Below are 27,300 nucleotides of genomic sequence, written 5' to 3'. Positions count from 1 at the left end.
CTTCAGATGCAATAGCCATGTCAGGTTCACATACTGATGCTGCTATATCACAGTGATCCTACTGGTGTCAAACAAGGCCAGCTGCTCAAGGACATTTTTTAGTATAAGAGTCTGTAACTTAACGATTTTTTGACAATACGTCAACAGATAAAAGCTCTGAGGAGAGATCACAGTATTCCTTGAAGTTGAACTAATCCAAATAATAATCACTAGGATCTGTATCTTTATAAAGTGCACCCAGGGTACAGTTATGATACATCTTTTCCTGTTTCACACTGCAAAGTCACAAAATTATTAAAATCGCTACTTTCCCCTGGGCCAAGACAACCAACACCTCCCGGTTAGCATTGTGCTGGGTGGGAGCGCTCGCTCCACTCCCCCGGGGTCTCCTCAGCCTGCCTGGAAACCTTACGGGTGTGAGAAAGCAGCTGCTTGGGCAGCCCCGGGGTGCCACGGCCAGCACGGCTGCACCGCGCCCGCACACTGTACCGCAACAGACACGGGGAAAACCAAAGCGGAACGTCACCCCCCGAGCGCCCTGCGGGGCTTCGCGCCCGCCCTGCCCGCGGGGGAAAGGAGCCCGGCAGGCAGGTGCACCGTTACAATCGTCACCGGGCTTCCTCGGAAGAGGACCCCTGAGGCAAGGGGTTCACAAAGAACTTCTCTTACCACCCTTTCACTGCCGAAGTGCTGCTGCTGTTCTGCCGAACTGAAACCGCGCAGCAGGGCACTACACGGCGTTATCCCACCGCTTCCGTCCCAGAGAAACTCACGGTTATCCTGAACGCCCCTGCAGCCACAGCGAAGCTCGGCAAGGGCGAGAGCAGGTACTGTGGGTGTCACCTCCGGTTCTCGGCCCCGGGAGCCGTGTGACCCCCAGCCGTGCCCGCTCGCCCCGAGCCCCCCGCCCGGCCGCGGGGAGCGGATGGAGCCGGTGCCGAGGCAGCCCCCGGGCTGCGGCCGCACCCCAACAGGCGCCTACCTCGGGAGGGGAGGGGGCCGCCGGCCGGACCCAGCAGCCGCCCGGCCCGGGCGGCAACAGCGTGCGGCGGGGAGCGGGGGAGCCGGAGCAGCCCGGCGGAGCCCCGCGGGGTGCCGGCCGGGGCACCGGGCCCTGCCGGGGTTCCCCCTCGGCGGCAGCGCGGACACAGGCGCGGGGCCGCCCCCGAGCGCGCTGTCCCACCCCCGGGGACGCCGCGCCCCGAGGAAGGTCCGTCCCCCCCCGCCAGTCCCCGCGGCCCCCCCGGCACCTGCCGCCGCCTGCGGGCGGGGCCGACCCTCCGCCGTTCCCAGCGGTGCTGCCGAGCGGCGGGGCCGGCCGGGGTCGGGTTTGAACCCCCGTCACGCTGGAGGTCGCCGCCGCTTTAGATAAGGGAAGGGGTCACCCCCAGGGCGCGGAGCACCCCAGCCCAGCCGGGCTGGCACCCGCAGCAAAGCCGGGCCCGGCCGAGCGCAGCCCCGCTGCCCCACGCGTGGCGGGGCCGAGCCCCAGCGGGCACACGCCGTCCCCTGGGCGGCCACGCTCCTATCGGAAACGCTCCCGAAAACAGTCAGACACCACATCTCCCCCCACGGCCCGCGGGTCTTCCCCTCCCGTTGTTCAGTGCTCTCCCAAGGGAGCGCAGTCCTTGCCCCGGCGCGGCTGGAAGCCAGCGTAATTATCCAGGTTTAGCCATATTCATGTATTACTCGGAGAAAAACCAACAAGCTGAAACATGGCTTGGGTTCCCCTAAAACCATCCGAATTGTAGTCAAATGCATCAAATCCAACTGTCTGAAAAATAACCAAGGAGAACGGGGCTGGATTCACTGCAGCGCTGGGCCGGGGGCCACTCGTCCTCGGCACCCAGCCCAGGGCTCAGAACTCACCAGGGCGCTGGGCACGGGCCGGCTCCCCCTCGGAAGGACCCCGGCTCCTGTCCCTGGGTGACGGCCTGCGCGCCCCTGCGACAAGGGTGGGGACCCAGCAGTTACTGCACAGAAAGAAAATAACAAAGTGGCTGGAATAAAAGCATCTCTGGTGGGTGGGATAACAAGCTCATGCTGCAGGGGATGTTTAATGATTTATCTACAGCTCCAGCAAACAGGAGAGGTCTGAGATTCTCTTCCCTGCCCAGGGGCAGACTTTACCTTTCAGAGCATCCACCTGCAGCCTTTTGATGTTCAAAGCAGCTTTTCCTGAATGGACTAAAATTTGCTGGATTGAGGATCCTTTCTATCTGATCTTTCACATTAGCAATTTAAATGAAATTTGAAAATTTTTACCTTAAGTCATTAGCATTCTTTTCTAAACATTATTCCTTTAAGATTTTGTTTTCAACAGAAGCTAGAACCCAGGACAAAACCAGTACAGTTAGTGGCATCAGTATTAATTCAGAACTGTTCTCTGCAGAGTGGGTCACCTGGAGAGTTTTGGTACCTCTGTACATTGACAGAAATAAAATATTAAGACCAAATTCCAGAGCAAGCCAAAGAAACAGCACATCAGAGGGCAGAAGGCAGCTCTCCCGCAACAGCTTCTGAGGAACAGCCAACCTCTGCCCCCCAGCCCGGCCACCACTGGGAAATGGGAAGCACACTCGGCTCAGCACCGGCTGCAAGCTGGCATGGGATTCATTTTCCATGGCAGACAGAGCACCTCAGGTCCTTCAGCTGGGGCTTTGCTGGGTTTGCAGTGAAAAGAAGGCACACTTGAAAAAAAAAAAAAACCCAAACACACAAAAAGAACCAACCAAAAACCAGTAAAACTTTTCCCCCAGTTTTCTTAAGCGGCTTTCCTACTCTGTCAACGCAGAAACAGGAGGCATGTCCCAAGTTGAGGAATTTTTTCAGTGGGAAGAGGGACTTTGTTCCAAAAGCAGATCCCCATTTACTGAACTAAGTCACTCACCTGTGTAACATGCTACCAATCTGCTGCACAAAATAGGGGCGTTGTGTACTGATGAGTTAGGGAATAACGAACTGCAGCTCACTTTTCTGCTACCCCAGTCACACTCTCAGCCCTCCTTCATCTCTACCAACACCCGTTTGTCCAACTTCAAAATTGAGAGAAAGTGCTAGAAATTCCCTCTTATGTGTAATACATGGCACACAGATCTGTCCAAGATGAATCCAGGGAACTACCTACCTGGAAGGAAAATGAAGCAACCACCTGGCCTATGTGTGTACCTAGGAGCTACACGTCCAAAATATGCTCAAAAGCTTACATTATAGACATTTATATAGATTTTTCTCAGGTTTCTTACAACACAACCAACACTTCCTAGCAAGGAGACCCACAAGCAGCAAGACCAAGAGGAGATGAGGATTCCAGCACACAGCAGCAGCAGATATCCCATCCCAGCACAGACTCCCACCGCACACAGACATCTCTGGGTGACAGATGAAGACAAGCTCCTGGAGACACAGCAGAGCTGGGAAGCAGAAGCGAAATTCCTAAGTGCAGCGGAGTTCACTGCGGAGGAGAGGCAGCGGCTGGGAGAGCCTGCATCGGAACGTGCCAAGCAGAAACGCGGGGAAGAGGAGTGGGGTCCCCAAGGCACCCGTCATGCGGAACAGCCACCCCTGCTGTCCCTGGCTGGTGGCACGGGAGCACCACGGCAGATCTCTGGTGCCTTCTAATGGCAAGAGGTGAGGCTGATCCCTCTGCTCCCAGAGGCCCCGGACACAAACCAAAAGCATCCTGAAATCCTCCCCTCCCACCCAGCCTGTGCACAAAGGACAAACCCCCCGGGCTCCACGCAGGTCAGAGGGAGACGCACCTAATTGCTGCCACTGAATTTATATTAAAAAAAAAGTTTAAGTCTCTTTTACAATTTTAACTATTCAGCCAACTATATTTTTGTTTCAAGTATCAAACTAATTTTTAGCAATGGTTTACAAAACTAGAGCAGTTTAGCCATATTTATGGTATGTATTTCCTGGAACCTAAAAGTCCTAAAAGAAGTGTGATTATACTTAGCAGCCGTATCACAACCCTCTGTATATATACACATAACCCTCTGGTGAACTTTAACATTATGGTATGTATTCCCTGTGTCAGATTTCAATATCCACTGCTGGCATCTCTGGTGGTAAAAGTGGGCTCACATTCACACGAGTGCCCAAAGCTTCTACTGCATCGGAGGAATTCTGTATGCTTTGCAGGTGGATGCTGGTTCAAAGGCATAGGTGTTGATATACATATATAATCAAGCTTAAAACTGGTATGTTGAATATTTTAATCTACTTCATTTAGTTTCTCCACCAAAATCTGTAAGTGCCCATAACCTCAGTGCTCCACCCAGGCACAGTTCTGCCGCTGGCCACAGAGGGTCACTCCTGACTGACGCTCTCCTCCCTGCGCTCACCCCGACACCAACATTGCTTGGGTCAGATGCCTCCACACAGAATCATCTCTGGAGGTTAAAAGTCTGCTGGGGGGGAGCTGGTGGCTCACGCTACCCAAACCCGCAGCAGCTCCTGGAGCCTGCTGCCTTCACTGCTCCCACCCAGGCTCCCCTCCAGCAGCACTGGCTCTCCCACGAGCAGGGAGTGAGGCTTTTCTAGATGGGCAAATCTGTCCCTGGTGGCAGTTGACCCCTCTAACCCATAGGCAAGCAAGGACTCATTTATCCAGCTGAGGATCAAACTACTGTCTATTAATAACACACTGCAAACCCTCCTGGGGCAGGAAGGAATTATATTATTCCTTTGGAGGGGCCTCAGAAGTCATAAGAGATGAGATTTGCTTAAGAAAAATCACGAGAGGAGACAATTATTCCAAGGACACGACTTCAAATGTGACAGCACACAAAGATTGTTGTCTTCAGCAGATCATGTGAAACAGTGCCAAAATCATACATTGGATTGAATAAGAGGCTTTGGAAAGCTCCAGTCAGAGACAGAGAAGTTAAACAATGAAAAGCCCTGTTAGGGCTTGGAGGGTTTTTTTAGTTTACATCTGACAGACAGGAATCAAAATGGCCCACTCCTGAGAGGCATGAAGCCCAAATTCCTCCCACAGCCAAGAGGACTTGAGTATTTCCCATCTGTTCTTGGTCTTAGCTTTAACCAGAAAAGGAGAAAACATTAAAAATAATTTGGGAGATGGGGAGTCACATCCCTTCAGCAGTTAGGTCCCATTTACACCTGTTTAAACAGCAAAGTATAACTGACAGCGGGACCTTAGCTGGTCCCCTGCACAGGGATGAATTTCTCCCCAGGCAGGATAAACACTCAGGCGCACTTTTTCAAAACGTCAATTAAAAAAAAAAATCCACTCCTACCTTCTTTCACTGCACAGAGGTGCAGACAAAGCAGTCGAAGCAGGCTGGATGCTAGTAAGCAGAATTTCAGCATCTCAAGTGTCCAAAATGTCATCCAGTGGATCAGTCCAACAAGGAAGCAAGCCATGGCTGGGGATTCAGTCTGGTTTTCCCAACTGACAGACATCCCGTTACATTTGCACATTGTCATTTAAGGGCTTTCCTTCTGAGAACTGCTAGAGATCTAGGCCACACTGGGTTGAATTCATGGCTCGTATCTCTCCAACACCAAATGTACAGGCGAGAGGAAACAAGCCACAGGTGGTTGCTGAGTTGATCTCCCCAGGACACGTCTTCCCCCCCCCCCCCAGTCCTGCCCGTCAGCAGAGCAGCGCCCCAACGTTATCTCCTGCCTCTGAACTATCTGTGGTGCGTGGAGTTGAACCCAGCTGGCGGCTGATCACAAGTGGTGTTCCCCAGGGCTCACTACTGGGGCCAGTTCTGTTTAATATCTTTATCACTGGTCTGGATGAGGGGATCGAGGCACCCTCAGTAAGTTTGCAGATGACACCCAGCTGTGCAGGAGTGTTGATCTGCAGAGGGCAGAAAGGCTCTGCAGAGGGTCTGGCCAGGCCGGGTCGATAGGCCCAGGCCAATCACATGAGGTTCAACAAGGCTCAGTGCCGGGTCCTGCTCTTGGGTCAGAACAACGCCACAGGCTTGGGCAGAGCGGCTGGAAAACTGCCCAGAGGAAAAGGAAGAAAAGGACCTGGGGGGGGTCAGCAGCAGCTGAATGTGAGCTGCAGTGTGCCCAGGGGGCCAAGGAGGGCAACGGCATCCTGGCTTGTGTCAGCACTGGCGTGGCCAGCAGGGACAGGGACGGGATCCTCCCCCTGTGCTCAGCACTGGTGAGGGCACACTTGAATGCTGGGTTCAGCTTTGGGCCCCTCACTACAGGGAAGACACTGGGGGGCTGGAGCGAGTCCAGAGAAGGACCCTCTTGTGAAGACAGCAGAACGAAGGACACCATCTACTGACTCATAAGAGTAGGCTACCCACTCATCAGTAGGATGCAGCTGCACACCTTCGTGAAGGGATGGAACTGTGCATCCAACAAATTACAGGCCTTGCCTGTAGTCTCTTAAATGACATTATACCTGTACTAATGAGGTAACTGGCAGAGGTGGGGAAAAAAGAGCATGATCAACCCTGTCCTGCTGAAGCATCCCTACACAGAGTCCCTCAATGCAGCAGAAAGCATTCCTGGGTTGAGCTAAAGTTTCAGCCACTCAACACCACAAAAGCTCTAAAGCAATGCAGAATTGCTGATACCCTGGCAGTATCATGAGTTCATTTTGTTTTAAAAAGTACCGTGATTTTAAAATTACTGCTGTTAAACAGATCCAGCTTAAAGGAAGAAAGTGTGTGCATGCGACTTCCCCGATTCACAGACTCCAGCAACCTTCAGCATGGCACAACAGCACCTGCACTCACTTGTGCTACCGCTGTTAGGTGGCTTGTCCTGAAACCACCCTGGACATCCTTCTCATAACGCAAACCACAGTACCAGGAGCCCAAGTTAAAAGAGAATTTTTAAACACACCAATCCCTGCAAGATTTCTGTTCGGGTCTGGGCTCCAGCTTTGAAAACAGCTGAACAGTGACTTTTCCTGGCTGCAGCACGTGAAGTGGCAGGACTCTTCAGCTAGAGGTCACTAGAATTTAAGGCAGAACAGGTTTTCAGAAGCTAAAGCTAAAGGAAGGACATGCTCTACAGAGAAGACTACTGGATAAACGCTTTTATGCATTAATGGTAAGATTAAAAGAAGTTCCATATTCCTTCTATAGCACTGTTCCTGGTAAATAGATTGCACAAACCACTGCAAACTCACACAAACCCCTGGCAAGGCAGTGTCCTTGTCCCTGTCTCTGTGACATTCAGCCAAAGCACCAGGCCAGTTACGTCACCCATCCCTCTTGCTAACATGCCATCAGAGTACAGAGCAGGCTGCATTTTGCTTTGAAAGGGTCAACACTGAATCCCAGATACAGACAAGTGCACCCAGACCTGAAGGACAAAAAACATGTTTCACAGCGGGCTTACCAATACGTTACAGGTCAGTAAATTAGTTTACATTACAGGTTAAATTTATAAGGATAAAGTGTGCATCTCCTGCTGCACGCGTTACTTCCCAACATTACATTGCTGACAGAATGCTGTCAGCAGAAGAATGAAGTTCTGGAAACTCCCTTCCAAAATAAGACACAAGGAGACAACCCAAGCAGTTTAAAATACAACTTGATAAATCTATAAACAGCATTACCCAAGTGGGATGCACGGAAAGCATCTGCCTTTTTCTGACCCTCCCATGGCAAGAGGAGCACTTGTCAGGGAGAGAAACACCTGCTTGGAACTCCTGATGCAGGGCAGCAGCTGGGGGCAGGAAGGACAGTGAGAAAGGAGCTGGTATCAGACACACGCATCACACACCCTTGTCAACAGCCAGCACCCCCAAAACTAACAGCACTGCAGCCTGAGCACTGGTGCTGTCTCTGCTGTGCTCAAGCAACTGGCACAGACTCACACATGTTTCTCCCATTTTAATTCACAGAGGAAAGCAAAAAAGTAACTCATGCAGATACTAGTGAGATACACCCTGGAGTTCTCTTTCATCCTTCCCAGAACACTCGAAACTTGAGGAATGTTTCCTGAACTTGCTTCTCAGCACACATTTAGGCACCACTGTTACTCAGGTCCCCCCTGTTTCCTACTCCATGCTAACTGAAAGTACAAAGCTAGCACAAAGATTTTAGTCACCAACAGCAGATCAACTCTGTGGCTACTGGACGCAAATTAGTTTTTCATAGATAGAATTTATTGCACTAACCTGAGCTTTGCCCACAGCAACTTTTGGAGGATTCACTGCCTGGCAGTGGTCTGTACAAACAGTAAAATTCACCACGGTTTCCCATTTGTCTGCAAGATTAAAAGACAACAACTCTAAAGGTTTCAGTTGTCCCAGAAAATCAACACAAGACTCCTGTTGTTCTCACATCTCCTAATCCTTCTCAACCTACTGTCAACTGGTTCCAGCTTCTGGAGTACTGGAATAGAAAGAACACTGAAGAGAAATCCTGAGACGCAGACCTGAGGCTCCCAACTCCCCCTCAGTAAATGGTTCCCCCCTGCACAGCAGCCTCTATGCTGTGCTGGTAACGGCAACGTTAAACTGGTGAGATGAGGTAGCAATGCTTCTGCAGTGTCAGCTGCAAAATCCAGGCAAAGAACAGGGTGTATCAGCATCTGTCGAACTCATTTTCCTTCCAGCTCAGTTACCTCTGCAAGGTATTGCACTCACAGCTACAAATGCACCAAAGACACCTTAAGAGCTGTAGATGGAGTGGAAAGGCGAGAAATAAGGAGCCAACTACGGTGGTTTATAGAGGCTGTTTCCCCCTGCCTCCCTCTGGTCACAGAAGTCTACTGATTTGGGATGACACCTAGAAAGCCGAAAGGAAAGCACAAAGCCCCAAGTTACCTATATCAGCCCTGTGCTCAGCCCCTGCTAGCGAGTCTCACATGAGAGCTACAGAAACACGTAATTAGAGGGCAAATCGTTAGTGACGTCTCTCAAACACACATGCAGACCATCTTCCGTAGTAACTCTCATGGAGCAAAATCACACACCGAATTGCCCAGCAGCAGAGCCTACAGCACCTGGATGCAATCCTCCACCTTGCATGGCAAATATTTAAAGGTGAACAGGCTGCCATTACTTACAAATGCTCAAGTAGTTATTTCTGAGACTCCAGAGAGACAGAAGTGTTAACAGGGAGGTCAGAGGGAACAGCTCTCATCCAGAACACACATGTGCACAAAAGGTTAAGTGCTATGGTTAACCCCGGCCTAGCCAGGGATGAACTCCTGATCAGCCTGCTGGGCAGGGGCTGGTGGCAGGGACTGTGGCACCAGATCTGCCATTCTGGCAGCACGGGGAGAAGCAGAGCTCAGTGAGGTACCTACAGAGGCACTGCTCTGCTCATACACTATACAGCCGGTGTACAAGGAGCTCACAGGTGTGCGAGAGCCTGCAGCAGCCGACCTCTCTCTTGCTTCAGTTCTTCGAGTCAGATGGCTGGACTGAGCGGTGACTTGGCGCACACAGCGGGTACGTGGTGCCCTCACCCACTCCTCTGGCACTAGACTCTCCTTCAGGGCGATGGCGGCCAGCCAAGCACCCGCTGCCCCATGGCTGCGTTGCCTTAGCACAGGAAGGATGAGACCAGGCCTCTGCAAGCGCTCTGAAACACACCGGGGAGGCAAACTGTCAGGAGGCCAACCCTGGAAGTGCGCAACTGGGGCAAGAAACAGGCGTACCGTATGTTCACTCACGTACCCACAACACCCGGGTGTCCCCTGGTGGCGCTCATCTTTGTACTCGACGCCGTCCAGAGACAGACACACGACGCCACCCGCTCAGAGCGGCTCAAGCGCTTCCTCAGGAGAAACACGAGAGCGCAGAGCGGCCGGGCCGGCCAAGGGGAGCGGCGAGGTGCGCCCCAGGGCCGCCCAGCCGCCCCGCTCGGACCCGCGCTCGCCGCGGGCCCCAAGGGCAGCCCAGGCGCCGCCTCCCGCCTCCCGCGCAGCCGGGCCGCGCCCACCGGGGCCTGACCGGGGCGCCCCGCCCGCCGGGTGCGCATGCGCGGCGCGAGCCGCGGGGCGGAGGGCGGGCGCGCGCGGCGGGTTTGGCGCCTTCCGGTGCCGCCAGGTGCGGGGCGGCGGGAGCGGTTTGCCGGCGGATTCCCTAGAGCAGGTCCTGCTGAAGCGGGCAGGGTCCTGCTGGCTGCCGCCCCTGCCTGCCCGCGGAGATAGAGCCCTGCCTGAGGAGCGGCATGGGCACCTGCCCCAGGCCGGGAGCTGACAGGAGGCCTCGTGGTCCCCCAGCAGGGTCCGCGGTGCCGCTCCCCAGGGCTCTCGGGAGGGTGGAGAGGCACAGGTCAGCCCTCTGAAACCTTAGCTCCGCCGTTCGTGGAGAAAAAAGCCCTGCTCTGAGGCTCAGAAGCTTTTCTTGAACAAGAACTGGGAACAACCCTGAGTGGAGCTGGGCACGCGGCCAGTAAGGAAACCACCGCGGGGGTGTCGTGCTGTCCGCATCTGCTCCTGTGAGCAGCCAAGGTACTGGAAAACACCAAAATCCCTGTTTTCAGAAACTCGTTAAGTGCCATCAGGCTCCCGGCTTAAGAGGAAGAATTTTAAGTCACAAATCCTTTTTCCTTTGAGAAGTTTTATGAGTGGAATTAGATAACACAAGAGACCTTTCTAGAAAAGGCATCACGGTATCGCTCCTCTCAGCCACCATGTTCTCTACTTGCTTTTGAAATATTCAAGCAGAACTTATGAGACATTCAAGTCCATGCAATAACGTTAAGACCTGTTTTTGTAAATGTCATTTTTTTCGTATCTTCCTGTCATATTTTGTAGCTGTTCCCGTTGTTCAGACATCTCAAGTTATGAATCTCAGTAAACTTAATAGTCTTTCATAATCCTATCAAACTGTCTCATACCCTCTGATTCCAGATCCTTTCACACTCTTAAAACTCTGTTTCCCCCCTGTATTTGGCTTGAATCATCCAATAAAGTTAATTCTGGAGTTTGTTACGTATCAAAGATACATAACGTTATATTATATTTAATATATATAGACTTGTATTACTATTCAGCAACTTCCTATGATTTAAATAAAACCAGACAGAAATCTCACAAAGACATTTGGGTAGGTCATGAGATAGCCCAGTTAACTCAGTTATATCTCCAGCTGTACATTATCTCCCAATGCCGTGTTTTCCTTCTTTTGCAGGGAAGTTACAAGTTTGAGTCTCCCATAACACGACCCGAGTCTCCAGTATCACACTTGCCAACTGCAAAACACATTTTCTGTGCCGCATTTCACCTGTGTGTAAAACGAGTAAGATGACATTTCCTGTCCTCACGGCTCCGTTGTGCTGCTTGCTTCATGTCTGGAAATTACTTTGAGATAAAACGTGTGCTGGGATAAAAGAAAGCAAGTTGTCCTTTGAGGCGGTGGATTTTTTGTGCTACAGTGAAAACTGCATTACAGAAAGGGAAATTCTGCTGAGCTGTCAAGAAAATGAGGAGCAGCAGTAGATAAAATCCTAATTTCTCTCAGAGTGACTTAACACAGAGTATTGCTACAACAGCAAGCACAGCTGAGAGCGCTACAGCTTAATAACATGCCTTCTAATAGAAATGCTTGTAGTATTCTTTTAAAGCAACTACAGTGCACTTCTGATTCCTGGCAAATTTTGATTATAATACTACGACGTCCTGTAAAGTGGCTTCATTCTGCTTGGGTTCACAACTACACTGACCATGAATTGGAAAAAATGTTGTTGTGGTAGCAAGAGTAGTTCTTTTTCTCTCTCCCACTCACTTTTTAATGGTGCTGGAGATGACTGGGGGCATTAGTATTCTGATGAAGAGAGGCTGTGACAAAGACCGTGACTACAGGGCCTCCTGACTCTTCTGTGATGCTGCCAGTGATGTGGAGGGGACTGACTCCAATTGCACCATTTTTGAAATAGCCCTGCCATGGTACGGAGAAAACAAACAGACGGGCGATTCATAACGTGGCCGTAATGTTTTCAGTTTTGCAGCGTTAGCTTTGCGCTTTGTATGGAAGAATGATACCAGGTGAGCAGCTATTTATCTTCATGCGGGGATTGCAGATATTTGTGTGCCAATTTGTGTGTGTGTGTTTGTTTAGAAAAGGGTAAGCTATATACCAGTATGATTGTATCTTATCTTTCTGCATGTGTTTCCCTGGCAGGATTTGGAAACCTCATGCAGGATGTGCTGTGGTGCTTTAGTCAAGTAAAAGGAACTATAGATATTGGGGTGACAGAAGGTAAGTTTATTTTTCCTTTTGTTGCTGTGATCAAAAATAACTTGTTTGTCATGTACATCTCCCCTAATCAGCGTGCAGAGGGTTGTTCCCATGTTGTTGAAAGCGGCTGGGAAAGAGCTAAGTTACACTCTCTTCGTCTCTGCCTTCATTATGTACCTATGCATTTGAGAGAGGCAGATCTCTAAAATTAACTACTGATCTAAAAAATTCATCTGCAGGCATTATGGCTTAATCATATCAATAGTCTTTGAAATAGATTTCCTTTTGGTTTTCAGCTGTTATTTACAGTTTCAGGGAATTACGAGACAGCCTCTCTCACTGTAACATCCTTTGCTGGAGTCAGTTGGATCCTGTTTCTGGGTAACATAACTTGGTGCTCATAAAGTAAAGGCTGATAGATAATACTTAAAGGCTATATTCAGTGAAACTGGTAACAAAAAGGTGATTGTGTTGGTCTGTTGAATCTGGTCAACAGGTACGAGTGGCCTCACCATGACTGAGCAGAACACTCGGGAGAGTATTTTAGGTGCAGGACTGGGCTTTTGGTTGCTATGCTGGTTTTGTATGTGAACGTGGATGTGTGTGGATCCAGATGTCCATACACATAAATCATGTCATAAATGTGTTTCTATCACAGATGCCTCACCTTCATCAGAAGTTTATGTGTAACTTAATATTTTATGCTAATCTCTGTGGCACGTTTTTGACCTTCAGAACTCTTAGTAACATCTGAGCATCCTGAATTTACAAAATTGGTTAGTGGAATGCATGCAGCTGTGTATGGTCAGGTGAAAGGAGATGCTACTGTTATGTTTACAGTGTTTTTCATCTTTAAATGTAGAAGAGCCTGCCTCCTTCAGCAGGATGGATTGTCATTCTGGCTTTCAAATGATACTTAAAATGTTGCCGAAAATAATTCTGTGTTAATTCTCCAATAATATGCTTGTTCTTTTCCATGCACGTGTAAAGCTGCACGAGCAGAGCTACATGTAGACTTTCCCATTTTGTTCTTTCCTTGTTCATTGCTTTCCTTAACTTGGGGCGTGGTGTCACAGTGTGTGGTACTCGTCCTGATGAAACCAGCGCTGTAACGGATCCTTTAACTCTCACACAACTGTGGGAAAGAATGAGCTCTCTTGTGCGTAGATGGGAGGCCTTGGACATCTTTCAGCTGCTCAAACACTGACTTCAGTGTTAAATATGAAGTAAATTGTGTTGCTGTTTGCCATTGTGGTGCCCCAGTGCTTTGAACTATATTTCATTACTACTAAAAGGAAACTATTTTTATAGAGATCTTGCCTTAATCTGATGTATGGATAATTAACAGTCTAGTGTAGAAAATGGATTAGTGCAAACTTAAGAGGTGACATTTCCTCTAGTCCTCTGGAGCCTCAAGATCCATGGTGTAGAAGCTGCCCCAGTGCCTGCTGAAGGGCACGTTGCCAGGGAGAGTCCTGCTGTGGCCGCAGGTGTCAGGAGGGCGAGGGCAGCCTCGCCAGATTTGGGGCTGCCGTGCCTGTGGGCTGCGCGCCTCAGGTGAGGAACTCGGGCACTCAGCATTTAAACTGTGGTCATACTCAATTAGTCCCGTGTAAAGCATACGTGTGATAAAGTTAGCAAATGGAGAATATCACGGAAGTATTAATGGCTAAATTGAAATGGCCCTAATGGAGTTAGCTGTTCTGCCTGGTGTCTGGAATGTTTTGCAGTTGGAATGTCACCAGATACCAAGCTCCATGACCAACAGTCATTTCCAGTGGGTTTGAGATTTTTGTTCTGCCTGCTGGCACATGCCCGTGTTTGTCACATCATCCAAACATGTAACCAGTCCCTCCAAATCAAAGAATTCAGGGTTGCATGTGGCCTGCAGGCTCACCAAGCTGGCTCAGAGCCGGCCTTGTGTTCTTACACGTTGGTTTCCATTTTGTGTTTCTTGCTAATTAAGCTCAAATATATATATCCCGATTTTTGCATGTGAAGTGAAACTCAGTTTGTTAATGAAACGTAAAGACTGAGTATAAATATTTAAATAGATCCAAGCCACAATAAAGATAATTTGGTGTTGTGGTTTTTTTCTGTACACGATTTTAATGAGGTGGGATTAAGCTGTTTCTCAGGGAATGTTTGTGTCTGTTTTTAAGTGGAAAAAATATATTTTCTGTTATGTACAATGGAATCCATTAAATCCATGCACATGGTAGAAGAGAGGCAGAGGATCTGCAGATTTCAGTCCCACAAGTAGGTCTCAGATGTGGCTTCTGTTTCAAGCTGACTTTGAGTTCCTGGGTAAACCTGAGGCGAGTCACTGCACAGCTCGGTGTGGGCAATGTTTATTCCAGGGGCTCACATAACATCTGACTCTGTGATCTCTATCTGTGTCTGCGAGGAGGTGACACAGCCAGCCACACAAGCTACAGGGATGCCATATAAATAGTTAAAAAGGCATAAATGGGGGAGAGACATGGATTGAGGAAGAAGTGCAGTCCTCTGCCTGAAGCTGTTGTGGTGATCTTGTAAGCAGAACTGGGGCAAATCTCTTTCTGGGCCCATAAGCATGGGGCTGAAGACGCTGGGTCTGTGCAGCTGAGGGACTGAGACCGGTCTGGGGGCCGCTGGTTTCCCTCTCCCCTCCCGGAGCAGCAGGCCGACGCCTCATCCGTTCAGTCCCAGCGGTGGGTGAACTTCCAGCTCTCAGCTACCAGCCCAGGGCTGTGATCGGGAGGATCCGGGTGGCACTGGGATGCGTGCAGTGTGGAGATCCGCGCCAGAGGCCCGTCGGGTTGGTCTGTGCGCGGCGGCTGGCCAGGCCCTGGCAGCAGCGTGCTGCTCCCCTCTGGGACACGCACCCGCACGGGCAGGGCACCGCCTGCCTGCAGGGAGGGAAAGGTCTGAACTGCCACAGTGACGCACGCGTTTTCCTGGGGAGCAAGCGGGTGGTTTCTCCAGAGCTGTTTGCACCCTTCTAGAGAGGCACCCCGGCCCCAGAACACCAGTTCAGCCAGCCGCCTGGAAATTCACGTTCTTTTCCAGGTTTTGTTGCGCACTCCTATGAAAGTGTCAAGTGAGCTGCTGTGATTGTTAGAGATGGGTAACTGCAGTTTGCATGTCTGTGATGTGGTTTAATTATGCAGACCTCATCTAGCTTCCTCTGATTTCAGCTGGAGGCAGCATTCAGCACTTTCTCCAGAAAACCTGGCTAGTTTCAAGGTGCAGCCAAGCAGCAGTGTCTGCTCCAGGGAGCTGTTTACATTTCCCGGCTGGTGTATGAAATAATCTGGTTGTGTGAGTCCTATGTGAACGCGTACAGTGACTTTCCATGAGGACTGCTTTATAAAATCCGCTCTCTTTAGTTCACATCTCGTTTCCTGGGATGGACTCGAGATACACAACAGTACTTGATCTCAGCCTCCACTTCTGTGTGATGCAATCCGTGAGCCACCATCCCTAACCACAAAGGGTTTGTGTTCTTGCAGCCCACACCTGGATTGTTTTTTCCACATCCAGTGAGGGTATTTTGGATAAAGGTACCTAAGTGGAATGAAAAGCTTCCCTCTTCAGTGGCACGGGCGCTTCACATCTCTTTGCCGTACGTGCAGTGGTGCCATCACCTGCCCCTGACAGCAGGACTGGGCAGGCTGCAGCCGGGAGATGGGACCGAACCGCAGAAAGGGCCGGTGCTCCGCAGGAGGCAGCACCAGCGGGCCGGAACGGTGAGTGGTCTGGTCCTAACCCGGGAGCTGGTCCGCAGAGGAGTTAACCAGCAGAACGCGGGGTGGGGGTGGCATCGGCAGCTCATCACGTTATTTCCTTCCGACCTGGTAGCGCGATGCTGCCGGTTACGTGCACCTGAGTGTGCAGCGGCAGCGTTAGTTAGGGACACGCTTGGCCTTGAAGGGCGGGTTGTGGTTGCCAAAGCGTTCGAAATGCAGATCTGGATCAGTTCCGCCGCGTGAACGCTGCCGGTTCCACCGGGGCGTGGAGCGCCTGACCTGAGCGCGCCGCCTGGGCGGAATCCGCGCTCCGGCGGGCGCGGTTGCGGGCTGGGGTTCGCCTCGCGTCCTGCGGTGTGTCGGCGCCTTCCTGGCGGCCGCTGCTCGCCCCCCGCTGCCGAAACGCCCTCGGCGCCCCCGCGGCCGCGCTGGGGCTGCGCCGGCACCGCTCGTCGGGCCGGCACCGGCGCCTGCGGAGCCGCTGGGCGCACGGGCTCGGGCCGGGCTTCGGTGTCAAAACACAAACCGACCCACGGCCCCCGGCCGGGCCCCGCGCTGCTGCACCGCCGCGGGCAGGGAGAGCGGAGCCTCCCCCGGGCCGGGCGCCGCTCTGCTCGGGGGGGGCGCGGGCAGGACGGGCTTAGTCAGCGCTGCCGGCCGCGCCTCCGCCGGGGCCGCGGGGCCGGGGGGGCCGGAGCCGGCAGCATGGGGCCGGCCGGCTCTCCGGGCCGGGCAGCCCCCGCCGCCAGCCCCCGCCGTGTGGGCTGCCTGGGCTCCTCGGGCACCCAGAAGGGCTCCCCTTATTTTCGGCTTCGTTTTTTTTAGTGGCTGGTTGTTTTCTTTTTTAGCTTTGTATGGTTTTATTTCCCTTTTTTTAAAAAAACCCAAACTTACGGGGTTGGAAGATGAAATGCTTCTCGCGGTACCTGCCGTACCTCTTCAGGCCGCCCAGCGCCCTCCTCTCCTCCAGCTGCCATGCGGAAGGTACGCGCCGCGGGGGGAGCGCGGGGGGCGGCTGTCGGCCGCGGGGGGCGGCCGAGGCGGCCGGGAGAGGGCCCGCAGGGCGCCCGAAGCCTGAGCAGGAGGGGGCTCGGCTTATTCCCGTCGGTGCGCCTGGTTTACCGTGGGCTCCGCACTAGCTGTGCGAACGAGCAGCAGGGCCGGCTTAGGGAACGCTCTGCTGACGGCGCTGCGCCCGTTCCAGGTTTATGTAGTTCGTCAGTGTGGCCTTTAATTAATCTGTGTTTACCCAAGAGAATGAAAAATTCACCTCTAGCACTGCCTGCATCTGGTTACCCACGCCCCTTCCCTCATCCAGTAAAGCCTGACTTCAGGCCTCAGCAAAACAGCTCTGAGCTATTTGGGGTAGAAGAAATGTTCTCAGCAGTGTTTGAACTTCCTATTTTCTGGGTAGCAATGCAGAGTATCGGGTCTGTGTCCACTGAGACTTCAGTAGGACTTCTCCCATCGAGAGCGCTCGTTCACGCTGAGTTATAACCCCCTGCGATAGGACTGCAGGTGCGTTCGCTGTGCGTGACCCACCAGACGGTTTTGTGCATCATCTGCAGTCACCCAAACGGCTCCGCAGGATCAAAATTCCACATCACTCTGCTCCCCGATGTGGAACCACAGCGATGTTCCTCCCATGCCCTGAGCAGAGTTAGTTAATGAGGAAAAACACCCTTCTTCTCACCAGCGTTCCACAGACTCGTCCAGTTGGAGACTGGGTGCTGACTGAGTTACCAACCTTGTCTGCTAGCAGTGGGGAGGTCCAGACCAGCCTGCAGGGGGGTACACCTGTGGTGGGGTTTGGGGTGATTGGCTTCGGTCTCTGCCCACTGGCTGTATCTAGCGAGACAGCAGCACTGGGGGTACCTTGCCCTGGCTCCTGGTGCCTCGGCCAAGAGTGTGGTAAGGCTGAAGGGTCGAGCAGGAAGGATGGGGCAGTAGGTGAGGACACTCCAGGCTAAACTATTGTATCTGCTTCCATTGCTATGTTGTAGTCCAAACAGACGGTATGGACTTTTTTTTAATTTTCTCTGAAGTTCTGAGCAGATAAAATTACCCCAGTAGATAACTCAGACTAACTCTGGAGTTCTTTCTTTGAAAGTTTCTCTGAAGATTTATTTTGTTTTCATATTGACTTTATTGAAAGGCAGAGGTCCTTAAGATGTTCTGAATAAGAAACTTTTGGATTGTTCTACTGGGATAAGTAATTCAGTGGAAAAGCAGACCTCACTGTTTCAGGGTAGGTCATACGAGACTACTGAGAAAAAAAAAATGAATTAAAGAATGCCACACCGCTGTGCTGTCTATTCCTCTCCCCTGCAGACAGTGTATAAAGAATAAAACTTGTGCATAACTATTTCTTATGTGCAGTTGTCAAATGCATATAGTTAACTTGGGGTGAAACTGAGGTCTGGGGACTTTAAATGACTCTGTTGCAGGCCAGATCACTAGCAGAACCGAGAACCCAGAGCCTGACTCCCGCCTCGGTCCTTTCAGAGGGGATAAAAAGGCCAATGTCGCAGACAAGAACCCTCAGCATATGATGTGCAGCAGGAATAGGAACCAGGGCTCGTACCTCCATGATTTGAAATGTTGAAGTTGCGATTTGGTGTCTCTGGGTGCAGTGCAGGCTCACAGATGGACAGAACCATTCACGGAGTGAAGCTGCGGTGCCTCAGGGGCCAGATTCAGTCAGCTGCTGCCCTGGTCCGTCTTTCAGCCCAGCTTTACCCTGCAGAAAGACAGAGGCACGGGACTGCTGAGCCAGTCCAAGAGAAGAGGCTCCTCTCTGCCCGCAGCCTGGCAGAGGTGACCCTCTTAACCAGAGGAGGAACTCCTCTGTGCCCCCGCAGCACACTCTGGACTCGCCCCTTCCTGGCGAAGGCATTCTCCAAAGACCCTGCTGATCCCGGCTCCATCCAGACCGAGACCGGAAATCCTGCTCTATTCTCTTATTACCTCGCTGTAAGAATTCTCTTCTTCCTTCATCCCAAATTCCCAGAGTTCTAAACGAGAGATCTAGGTCAGCAGGGAGCCTGGGAGAGAGAACAAAGACTGGGCACCAAGCTGCAATAAACCTGAAACTCAAGCACGCTGTTTATCCTCTTCTGGCACTGCCTGTGCAATGGGTTTAGAAAGCTGCAGCTGAGCTTTCATTTATTTCCTCACAGACCCGTTTGTTGTCCGGCTCTGCTTTGCTGTGAAGTTACGGTCCTTGCCTGGCCGTGCCCGTGGTGCAGCGTCGTTATCGTTACTGTGGAGGGGTGGGATGCTGGTGGTGAAGGGGGTGCAGCAGGTACAAGCCAAGTGCCTTCGGTGGTGGCCGTGGCGTGGCTGAGCAGGCAACGTGCTGACTTCTCTCGTGTGACCTGGTGTTGCCATCACACTCCTGATGCTCACTGCCATCCAGAAACACCGGTCCTCCTCGTACCAAGGCGTGTGGCTGAGGATGCAGCATAGCATGTGGGTTTTGAGATCTTTTGAAAATACTGGCTACTTGGGCCTTAAGAGCACAGCTCAGCGGCACAGGCAGGCCTGGGGCTGGTGTCGCCAGTTTAATTCAGTCCCGCTCAGCAGCACGTAGGAGCGCACGCCTGTGTCCCATCGACTTAAAGGTGTGCCTGTAGTTTGGCTGAACAATGGCAGTTTGACAGAATTGGAGCCCACGATCCTGTCCTTTGGACCCTGACTGCTCCTTCTGAACTGCATTTGGTGGAGGAATATTGCTGTGGAAAAGTGTTTCTTGATCTGTTACTTAAGATGCAAAACAGGTATCTGGGTCTGCCTTGTTCTCACGGTGGTGCGTGCACTAAAAATGGATCCAAATGTGTCTTTCGATGTGGAAAGTGCATTGTGGGCTTGCTATCATTTATTATTTGCTGAAAAAGGGCTAAATGACAGAGGGACTGGTGCCTTACCTGAGGCGTGTATCAGGTTTGCTGAGAAGTCTGGATGGGCTGCAGCAGCTGGCAGACTGGGGATGTACGTTTACAAAATGAAACGTTTCAGAATGAATACATACATACTGATCGATATAACTTCCTGGTTTTTAAAATGCAAACTATTTTTCTATTTCTGCAACATGTTCAACTCAAGAATATCAAAGATCATTTAAATCTTTAGCTAAGAAACCTTCAGAAAAAAAGCCTTTGAATTAAGAAAATAATATCCCATCCTGCAGACAAGGAAACAAGCACAAAGATGGGAAGTGAGTTCTCTGAGGTCATACAGTCACCAAACTTTGAGTCATGCATATGTTGTTCTTCCAGAATTTAAACAGAAATGTGTTTTTGTGCAATTTCCTGATCAGGGTTTGAAATGTTGGCTGTTCTGCAGAAGTATTAATTCTTTTGGATACTTTAATTGATGTTTAGACATGTAATAGTTCAGTAACTTCCAAATTTTCCCAGATTTGGTTGATGTTGAGTTAGACTGAAGGTCTTGAATCCTTCTGTTTCCTGCTGGGAAAGTGTGGCCATTCATTGCTGTGGGTGTGGGATCTCTGTGTGATGGTATGTTAGTTTGGTGCAGATACAAACCAGTGAACAATACAAATGCATCTGCTTTTAGTTCGCTCGCTAACATTGCAGCTGACAGGGATTGTTAACATTTAATCTTTATTTAATATTAAATACTTTATCCAATATCCGAATTTACCACTAAGGTCTAGATACAATTTTTTAATTGTAACAGAAAAATAATGATGCACATTTGATACTGTGATGCTAAAAATCTGGGCAATACAATGAAAGCACATTTAGGAGGTGTATGTCAAGGAAGCACTGTTACTTTCAAGCCAGGTTCACAGTACATATATGCTATAGGTTTTGTAGTAATTACAATAACAATGTAATAAGAAATTTTAGCACTACTTTGATACTTCCCATGTACTTTTGTGAAGGGCCAAAAGAGTGTCCACTGAGCGTAAGCCACGTGAGGCCGGAGGTTTGGAGCTTGGTTGTTGCTGCGAGTAGGCTCAGGCAGGACTGATATGAGCAATAAACTCACTCTCTCTTCTGCACCAACGAATCTTGGTATTTCTTGCTTTGAAGAGTCCACCAGGAGTTTGATATTGCTCTGCAGCTCATTCCTGCACATTTTTTTATTTCTGCAAACGATTTAGAATGCCTAAATCAGTAGCTTACAGAAAGTTATGGTGGTGGCGCATTTCGAGCAGCCCTGGGCTGAGCTTTGTAACCACTGGTGTAGAATTCTGATGCTGACAGGTTTTCTTTCTCGTGGGGGACAAAACAGCTTCACACTGTACTGCGGACAGGTTTCGGTTTGCTTGGGAAATAGAAAACATAGAAGTAAAAGAAAACTTCTTACCTCCAGCGTACCCAAAACCGCGACAGTGCGGGACAGGTACAGCGGGTCAGTGTCTGTGACAGGAGCAGGGACCAGCCGCTGCGGGTGCTGTGAGACCCCGCCACGCGGCATCCCGGCCGCTGTGGGCTGCAGAGGTGAAAGCAGCAGTGCTGCTCCCGTGGGCCTGGCCATGGAGCACAGGTGGGGGGAGCACGGGCAGCTCTTGAATCGCAGCTGCAGAAATGCCACAGAGCAGACTGGCTGCACAGTGACCGCAGGCTGCGGTCGGGGTCTCAGCCTCGTTGGGGAACGTCTCAGCTGCCTTTATTATGTTCTCGTCGTGGCTGCGCTCGCTGCCCTCCTGGCTGTGCAGCTGGACTCCTGGGAACCCGGGCTGTCCCGGGAGGTGGTTCTGTTGATACTTCACCCGTGCCGATCTGTGCTCGGTGGGACTGCTGGCACGGCAGCCTGGGATTTCACACGTTCCTTCAAAATCAAAGGATTGGTTCAAGGCTGGAAGAAAAGGTGGGTAGATTTCTTAGTGGCATTTTGGAAGGAATCAAAAAAATAGCATTGAAGAGTCCCTTGGGAATCATCTAGCGGAATTAACTGAAATTATTGACAGTATTGACATAGTACAGGGATTCTTATGAAAGATCTCCATCCACACCAGCTCTGGTCTGGAATCACTCCCATCTAGCTGGTCTCTTGGCTCTTCTAATTTAGAAATAAATGAATTAATGAATTGTCTTGAGATTTTTGAATGGGAGGAGATATACAGGAGAAAATCATCATGCTGTATTGAAAATCATGTTCTCCCAAGATTTAAGCGACAATTTTCAAGTGATTTTAAGTGATAATTATTACAGATAGCACCAAACATACAGTCAGAGAAGTAATGAGTGGCTGGAGGGCTGGTAAGAGCTGGGGAGGGCTCTTAGCTCACCTTTCTGTTTGCAGCAGGCTCTACTAAAGCAGATATTTAACAGGTTCTTGTCAAACACCTCTCAATCCTCAGAGGATACCAAGTCTTGCTCTTTGCTGCTAATCAGTTCTAGTGCTGAGCTGTCTTCACGTGTGTGTTCCTTTGTCTCTAACAAAACTATCTGCAAGTTAAAATGATTCTCAGTCTCCCCCAGTAGCCTGCGGAAGGATTGCTCAGCGCTGGCTTTATCGTGATGTTGTATCTAGCCTTGTTCCGTTAAATTCCCTGTCTGAGCCTGTCCTTACAAATGAAGCTTTCTGAACTTCTTATTACTCTTGTTGGGCCCTTTTATTTTCCCTTCATGCGGGATGGCCAGGAAGGGAACTGGCACTGGAACCAAGAAGATTGACCGTCCTTAGTAGCGAATGTGTTTTGTGTATTTACTGTGTGGCAGCTGGCTGGTGGGTCGGTGCCTGTGTGACCTGTGGGCCGGTGGTGCTGTTAAACTCAGTTTCTGCTCTTTACTGCATCTGTGTCCTCCACTGCGATGAGTTTTCTACGGACAGTAGAGGAATTCTGGCTGAAGTTGTGAGTTTCTGTATTGCTGAAGATAGTCATGGCTGTGTCAGGTAACACCCTAGACTGTGAAAAATGGTTTGTTAAGGGTCAAGCTTGTCAGCCTTCCTTGCCTCCACCCTCTTGAAAACTTTATTCTAAAGCCCATTGATTTCAAAGCAGGTGATCTGCCTTCGCAGGGCCTCCGTGGGTGCTGTCACCGGTGCCCCGGTGACGCTGCCCGGCCTGGCCCGGGTGGGTGGCTGTGTGTCCCCATGAGCAGCTTTCCCGGGGAGGGGCCGCCGTAATGCCGAGCGCAGGAAAAGGAGTGGAAAGACAGTTTAACAAATAGATTTTAAAAAACCAATGGGGTAAATATTTCGTATTTGAAAATGAATGCTTCTTTCAGGGCCTATGAAGAATGGCTGGCACCCGTGCCCAGGGGGGCTCTGCCTGAGCTGCAGCTGCAGCAGAGGCACAGGGCAGCGACTGTCTGTGGCGAGGGTGGGCACCAGCCCGCGGTGCAGCCCCACTCCACCCTGCCACCGGGTACAGAAGGCCCTTGTCCCCAGTCCCTGTCATCCCCCAGAGAAGGCAGAGCCTGCTGGCGTTATCCCAAGGGGCTGCCCCATGGCTATGGGCCCGGTCCCAGCGCGGTGCCCGCTGCTGCTGCTGTACCAGGCGTGAACCCGCGGGCAGCAGCAGCGTGCTCTCCTCCCAACAGCACCTTGGGTCTGTCCTGCAGGGAGTTTAAACAGCGTATCTACATTTGATCTTCAGAAATTACACATACTTCCAAATTACAGACTGTGCATGCAGAGAGCAAGGGGGGCATGGACCAGTTCTGATCCCAGCTGCTTGATAACTCACAGCAGCTCCTCTGCCTTCTGTTAAGTAGCTCCTGTGTCTCCCTGACCTGGGGCATCTCCGGTTTGGCTTCACCACCTCTGTGGGCAGTGGGAGTCACACAAAAAGCCCAGCTGCGCGTTAGGAGCCTGCTGCGGAAAGCGTTAGCGCTGTGATGCTGCTGGAGCCCGCTGGACTTGCCTGGAGGACATGGCAAGTCCTTGCATGTCCTTGTAAACCTCCTTGTGCTCGGCTGTGCCTGGGCTCTGCTCCTCAGTCGAGTTCGTACAAATGCATTTTTGCAAACCTGGATCCTGCACTCTCTATTTGGTATCAATATTTTTACAAAGGCAAAGCTAGAAAAGGTCATACAGCCTCGGCCTGGAGCTGACTTGGTCCGTTTGATGTGATTACTCTAAGGAAGTTAATCCATTCCTTTAGGAATTCCTTCACCTTTAGTTCATTAATACCGAGTGTTCAGACTGTCCAGTGCCTGATTTATAAATTTCTCAATGGCAAGGTAAGCAGCAAGCACCACTTAGGTAATCAGTGCTGTTAGCGAAACCGACTTTTAGCTCAAAATTAAATACTGTTTTAGGGAAAAAACACACTAAATAATGAAACCTATCTTTAAGCATACTGATTATTTCCTGAATAGCTTGATTCTCACAAGATTCAGGGTCCTTAAAAGACCAAAATGTGACTTTCCTTTAAAATAAAGGATTTTGAAGTTGTTATAGTTCCCAGAATATTTGTATGAATAGTTCCCTGGCCCAGAAAGGTGACCAAAGAGTGGAGCCATTCCTGTGTTTAAGTAGCCCCAAGGTAACGATCTTGTTGTCTTCTCTGATGCCTTTTACAGTTTCCCGTTTCTCTGCATTTCGCGGTCTGTGCCCAGGGTTTGCGCGAGCATTTTTGGAGGTTCCAGCGGAGGTGACATGAAGGCCGGGGTGTTTAATCACTTGTGTTTGAGCCGATTTTAAAGCTTAGCTCAAAGGTGCCCTTAAGCTAGAGGGTTATCTTTTTAGGGGTCTTCAACATGAAAGCACAGCCAGAGGCACCTTAAAATGGAGCACTTTACCTTAGGGGTACCTCTAGGCTAAGCTTTTGGCCTTTGGAATATTTTTGAGTGATGAATATGAAAAATAAAAATAGTTATTTCCTCATGCACTCCAGACAGTGGATTCCTCTATGCGTGACCACAGAAAGTACGTTCAGGCTTTACCTCTTACCATATTTAGATCAGTGGAATAAGCCAATTAACAAAGTGAAGGGAAGTCTGCTTGGGAACTGTTTAAAATGTGTCCTGAAGCTTCTGATCCCAGACGTTAAAGCGTCAGTGGAGTGGAGCAGCCGCGGGGACCAGCTGGCCAGTGGCTGACTCTCTCCTTCGGCTGCGCTCGGTCTCTGTTCAGGGCTTTGCAGGGCAAACCCTGGTCTGGATGCTGGAGAGCTCTCAGGACAGCAGGATTCCACAGCCAGAAGCCTTGGCCTGGAATGAAGCTAAACCAGCCAATTTTCTGGTCATTCTTTTTTGAAGGCCTTAGCTTTGTTGTTGTGGTGACCCTTAACACTCACCATCAGCCTGTTGGTTTTGTCCCCGCGGTGTTGACCACGAGTGGGTTTATTTTTCTGGTGAGTCACTCTGATGCCTTCGACCTGAGTTAATCAGGCACCGGCAGTTGGGAGCTTCACTGAAGTCCTGAATTACCCTGGAGTAAAACCCACATAAATTAAATTTGAAGCAGTGTTAGTACTACAGAATGGTATGTACATTAGAGGTACAGTAAGACTGTGTAACTATGCAAATATGGTTTGGTGTAACTAATAGTCTATAATTACATGAAGAGAGGCCATTAGTTTAAGGCTGATGGAGGAGAACACCGAGTTAAGATTGAGCTCCCTACAATAATTGCATTTCCTGATTTAGCTGTTCTTCAATTTCTCAGTCTGAGTGCCGTATCAACCCTTGCTTTTTACTGGAAAACATCAGACTTGCTCTAATCTCAGTTCTTACATTTATCAGAACCTGTGCCGTGTGCAGGAGTCCAACCGCCTGGTCTGTTCCCTCCATAGCAGGAAATGAGGTTAGTTTTGTGCGGCCATGAAGAAAGGGGTTGTTGCTAGGGGGAAAAGAAGCAAATTCCCTCTCCGGAATACCAGGCATAACGTCAAACTGAAGCATGGCATGTGAAAACTATTTCTCCTCCCAGTGAGCTTGAGGCCTTGTTTCTGCTACCTCCACACCTTTGTCCGTTCCTGTTTACCTGGGGGAGGTTAATCCCAGCACTGCCCAGCTCCTGCCACGGTGCCGGGCATGAGGTGGGAGCTGTGCTGCAGCTGGAGGGGAGGGAGAGCCACAGGCACCGCGCTGGGCTTTGTTAAGAGAAGAAATCGTGAACTCTGTGGTGAGGGGCTGAGCTGGGCAATGGCGAGGTGCCCAGCTCTGCAGCTGCCAGGTTGGGTTCCTGGTACTTGGGCGTGCTGGTGGTGCAGATGGGTTGTTCCCTCTGTTAGGGATGATGGGTGCACCTGCATTTTTGTTGTGGTAACTCAGGAGCTGGAAATATCTTTCCTTGGCTGCGCTGATTGCATTTCCGTTGCATTTTTTCTTACTGAGTCCATTTCAAGGCCTTTTAGGAAAAAGTAATGTGTTCATTATTCATGTATATCCTTACAGCGTTTTATTTTGCTCTCTACTAGCTTCAGGAATTTGTAAAAGACAGAGAATGCTGTTTCAGCTGTCGCAGATATGGAGCTTTCTTATTGAAATTACACTCTTTCAGTATAATTTTTTGCCACAGAATATGGTAACGGTAAGACCCATATTTTTTGTCTGAATGGTGATATGCTTGGAGCGCTTTCACTGGGGGAAAAGTGTACAAGCCACTTTGAAAGATGTTAATGTTTCATTCAACTCAGCTTGAAGTCTCTCCTTAACGAGATGCTAAATTTGTCTTTTAAGGGCCGTCAGAGATGAGAGAGAGGACTTGCTCTGGAGGATTCCTCTGTGCTTTGTTCTTTGCTCACAGGCTCCAGCCCTTGGTGTCCCCAGGTGGGATGGCTCTGGCGAGCTGCAGCTCTTGCCCCGTGGTGGGATGTAGCTGAGATCCCTCCCTGAGCCTTCTCACTGCGTTGCCTGGAGCAGTGAGGGTTGGCTGGGCAGGAGGGGCTGCCTGGCCCAGGCCGCAGTGGGTGGATGCCCCAGCAGAGGCTGTGGTGAGGGGGGGAGCTCGGCAGAGGCCAGGAGAAGCATGGAGGCTGCTCACAGCCTGGGAGAGGGGTCACGCTGCGCCTCTGCCAGCGGCTGGTGCCGTCGTTCCGCAGCCTCTCCCTGCCCCCCGAGGACCCCCGCTCTGGCGTACGGGTGCAGGAGCTGAGCTCTCAGGGCACACTGGGGCTGATCTCGTACCGCATGTTTCTGAATGGCACCTGCCCTGCCGCCCAAGGCACGCAGTGCTGTGGGCCCAGGAGAGTAACGAAAAACAGGTGTTGGGGAAAACAAAAAACTGCCTTTTGCAGTCTCGGTTGCAGAAGAGCCCAGCCGCGGTCTGTGTGCTGGGGATGCTGCCTTGGCTGGCCTGGGGGGCAGCGGGCTGGTGGGGGCAGCGGGCTGGTGGGGGCAGCGGTCTGGTGGGGGCAGTGGGCTGGTGGAGCCACGCCGCCTGTTGGGGTGGCAGCAGGAGTCTCTTCCCGCTGCCACGCGTCGCCTCCCTCAGCTGCCCCGCAGCCGGTCGTTCCGTGCTCTCGTCTCAGCTCTGCTGCAGTTGGGATTC

The 27,300-nt window shown here is 50.9% G+C and overlaps 2 protein-coding genes across 8 annotated transcripts in view; one reads left to right on the top strand and one right to left on the bottom strand.

Annotated features, from left to right (window-relative positions):
* Window positions 1-9,342, bottom strand: part of STK32A (serine/threonine kinase 32A) — a 36,085-nt gene extending 26,743 nt beyond the window's left edge. For 2 of the 6 annotated variants that reach the window (XM_074916451.1, XM_074916446.1), the window contains exon 1: window positions 670-1,156. The gene's annotated coding sequence lies outside the window, so the exon portion shown is untranslated. Of the gene's footprint in view, window positions 1-669; window positions 1,157-9,321 lie in introns of those variants that run through there. The other 4 variants (XM_074916447.1, XM_074916449.1, XM_074916450.1 and 1 more) reach the window with 3 other exon arrangements.
* A 2,497-nt stretch (window positions 9,343-11,839) lies between these two features.
* Window positions 11,840-27,300, top strand: part of PPP2R2B (protein phosphatase 2 regulatory subunit Bbeta) — a 99,275-nt gene continuing 83,814 nt past the window's right edge. Inside the window, exons 1-2 of one of the 2 annotated variants that reach the window (XM_074916252.1) lie at window positions 11,840-11,958; window positions 12,095-12,172. In XM_074916252.1, the coding sequence (XP_074772353.1) occupies window positions 11,949-11,958; window positions 12,095-12,172 (88 nt within the window). In that variant the 5' untranslated portion in view covers window positions 11,840-11,948. Of the gene's footprint in view, window positions 11,959-12,094; window positions 12,173-16,543; window positions 16,867-27,300 lie in introns of those variants that run through there. The other variant, XM_074916250.1, reaches the window with a different exon arrangement.

Source organism: Athene noctua, chromosome 12, assembly GCF_965140245.1.
Source record: "Athene noctua chromosome 12, bAthNoc1.hap1.1, whole genome shotgun sequence".
In the NCBI taxonomy this organism is placed as follows: Eukaryota; Metazoa; Chordata; class Aves; order Strigiformes; family Strigidae; genus Athene; species Athene noctua.
Note: the sequence above shows the minus strand (reverse complement) of the source record. Positions and strands in the feature narration are given on the sequence as shown.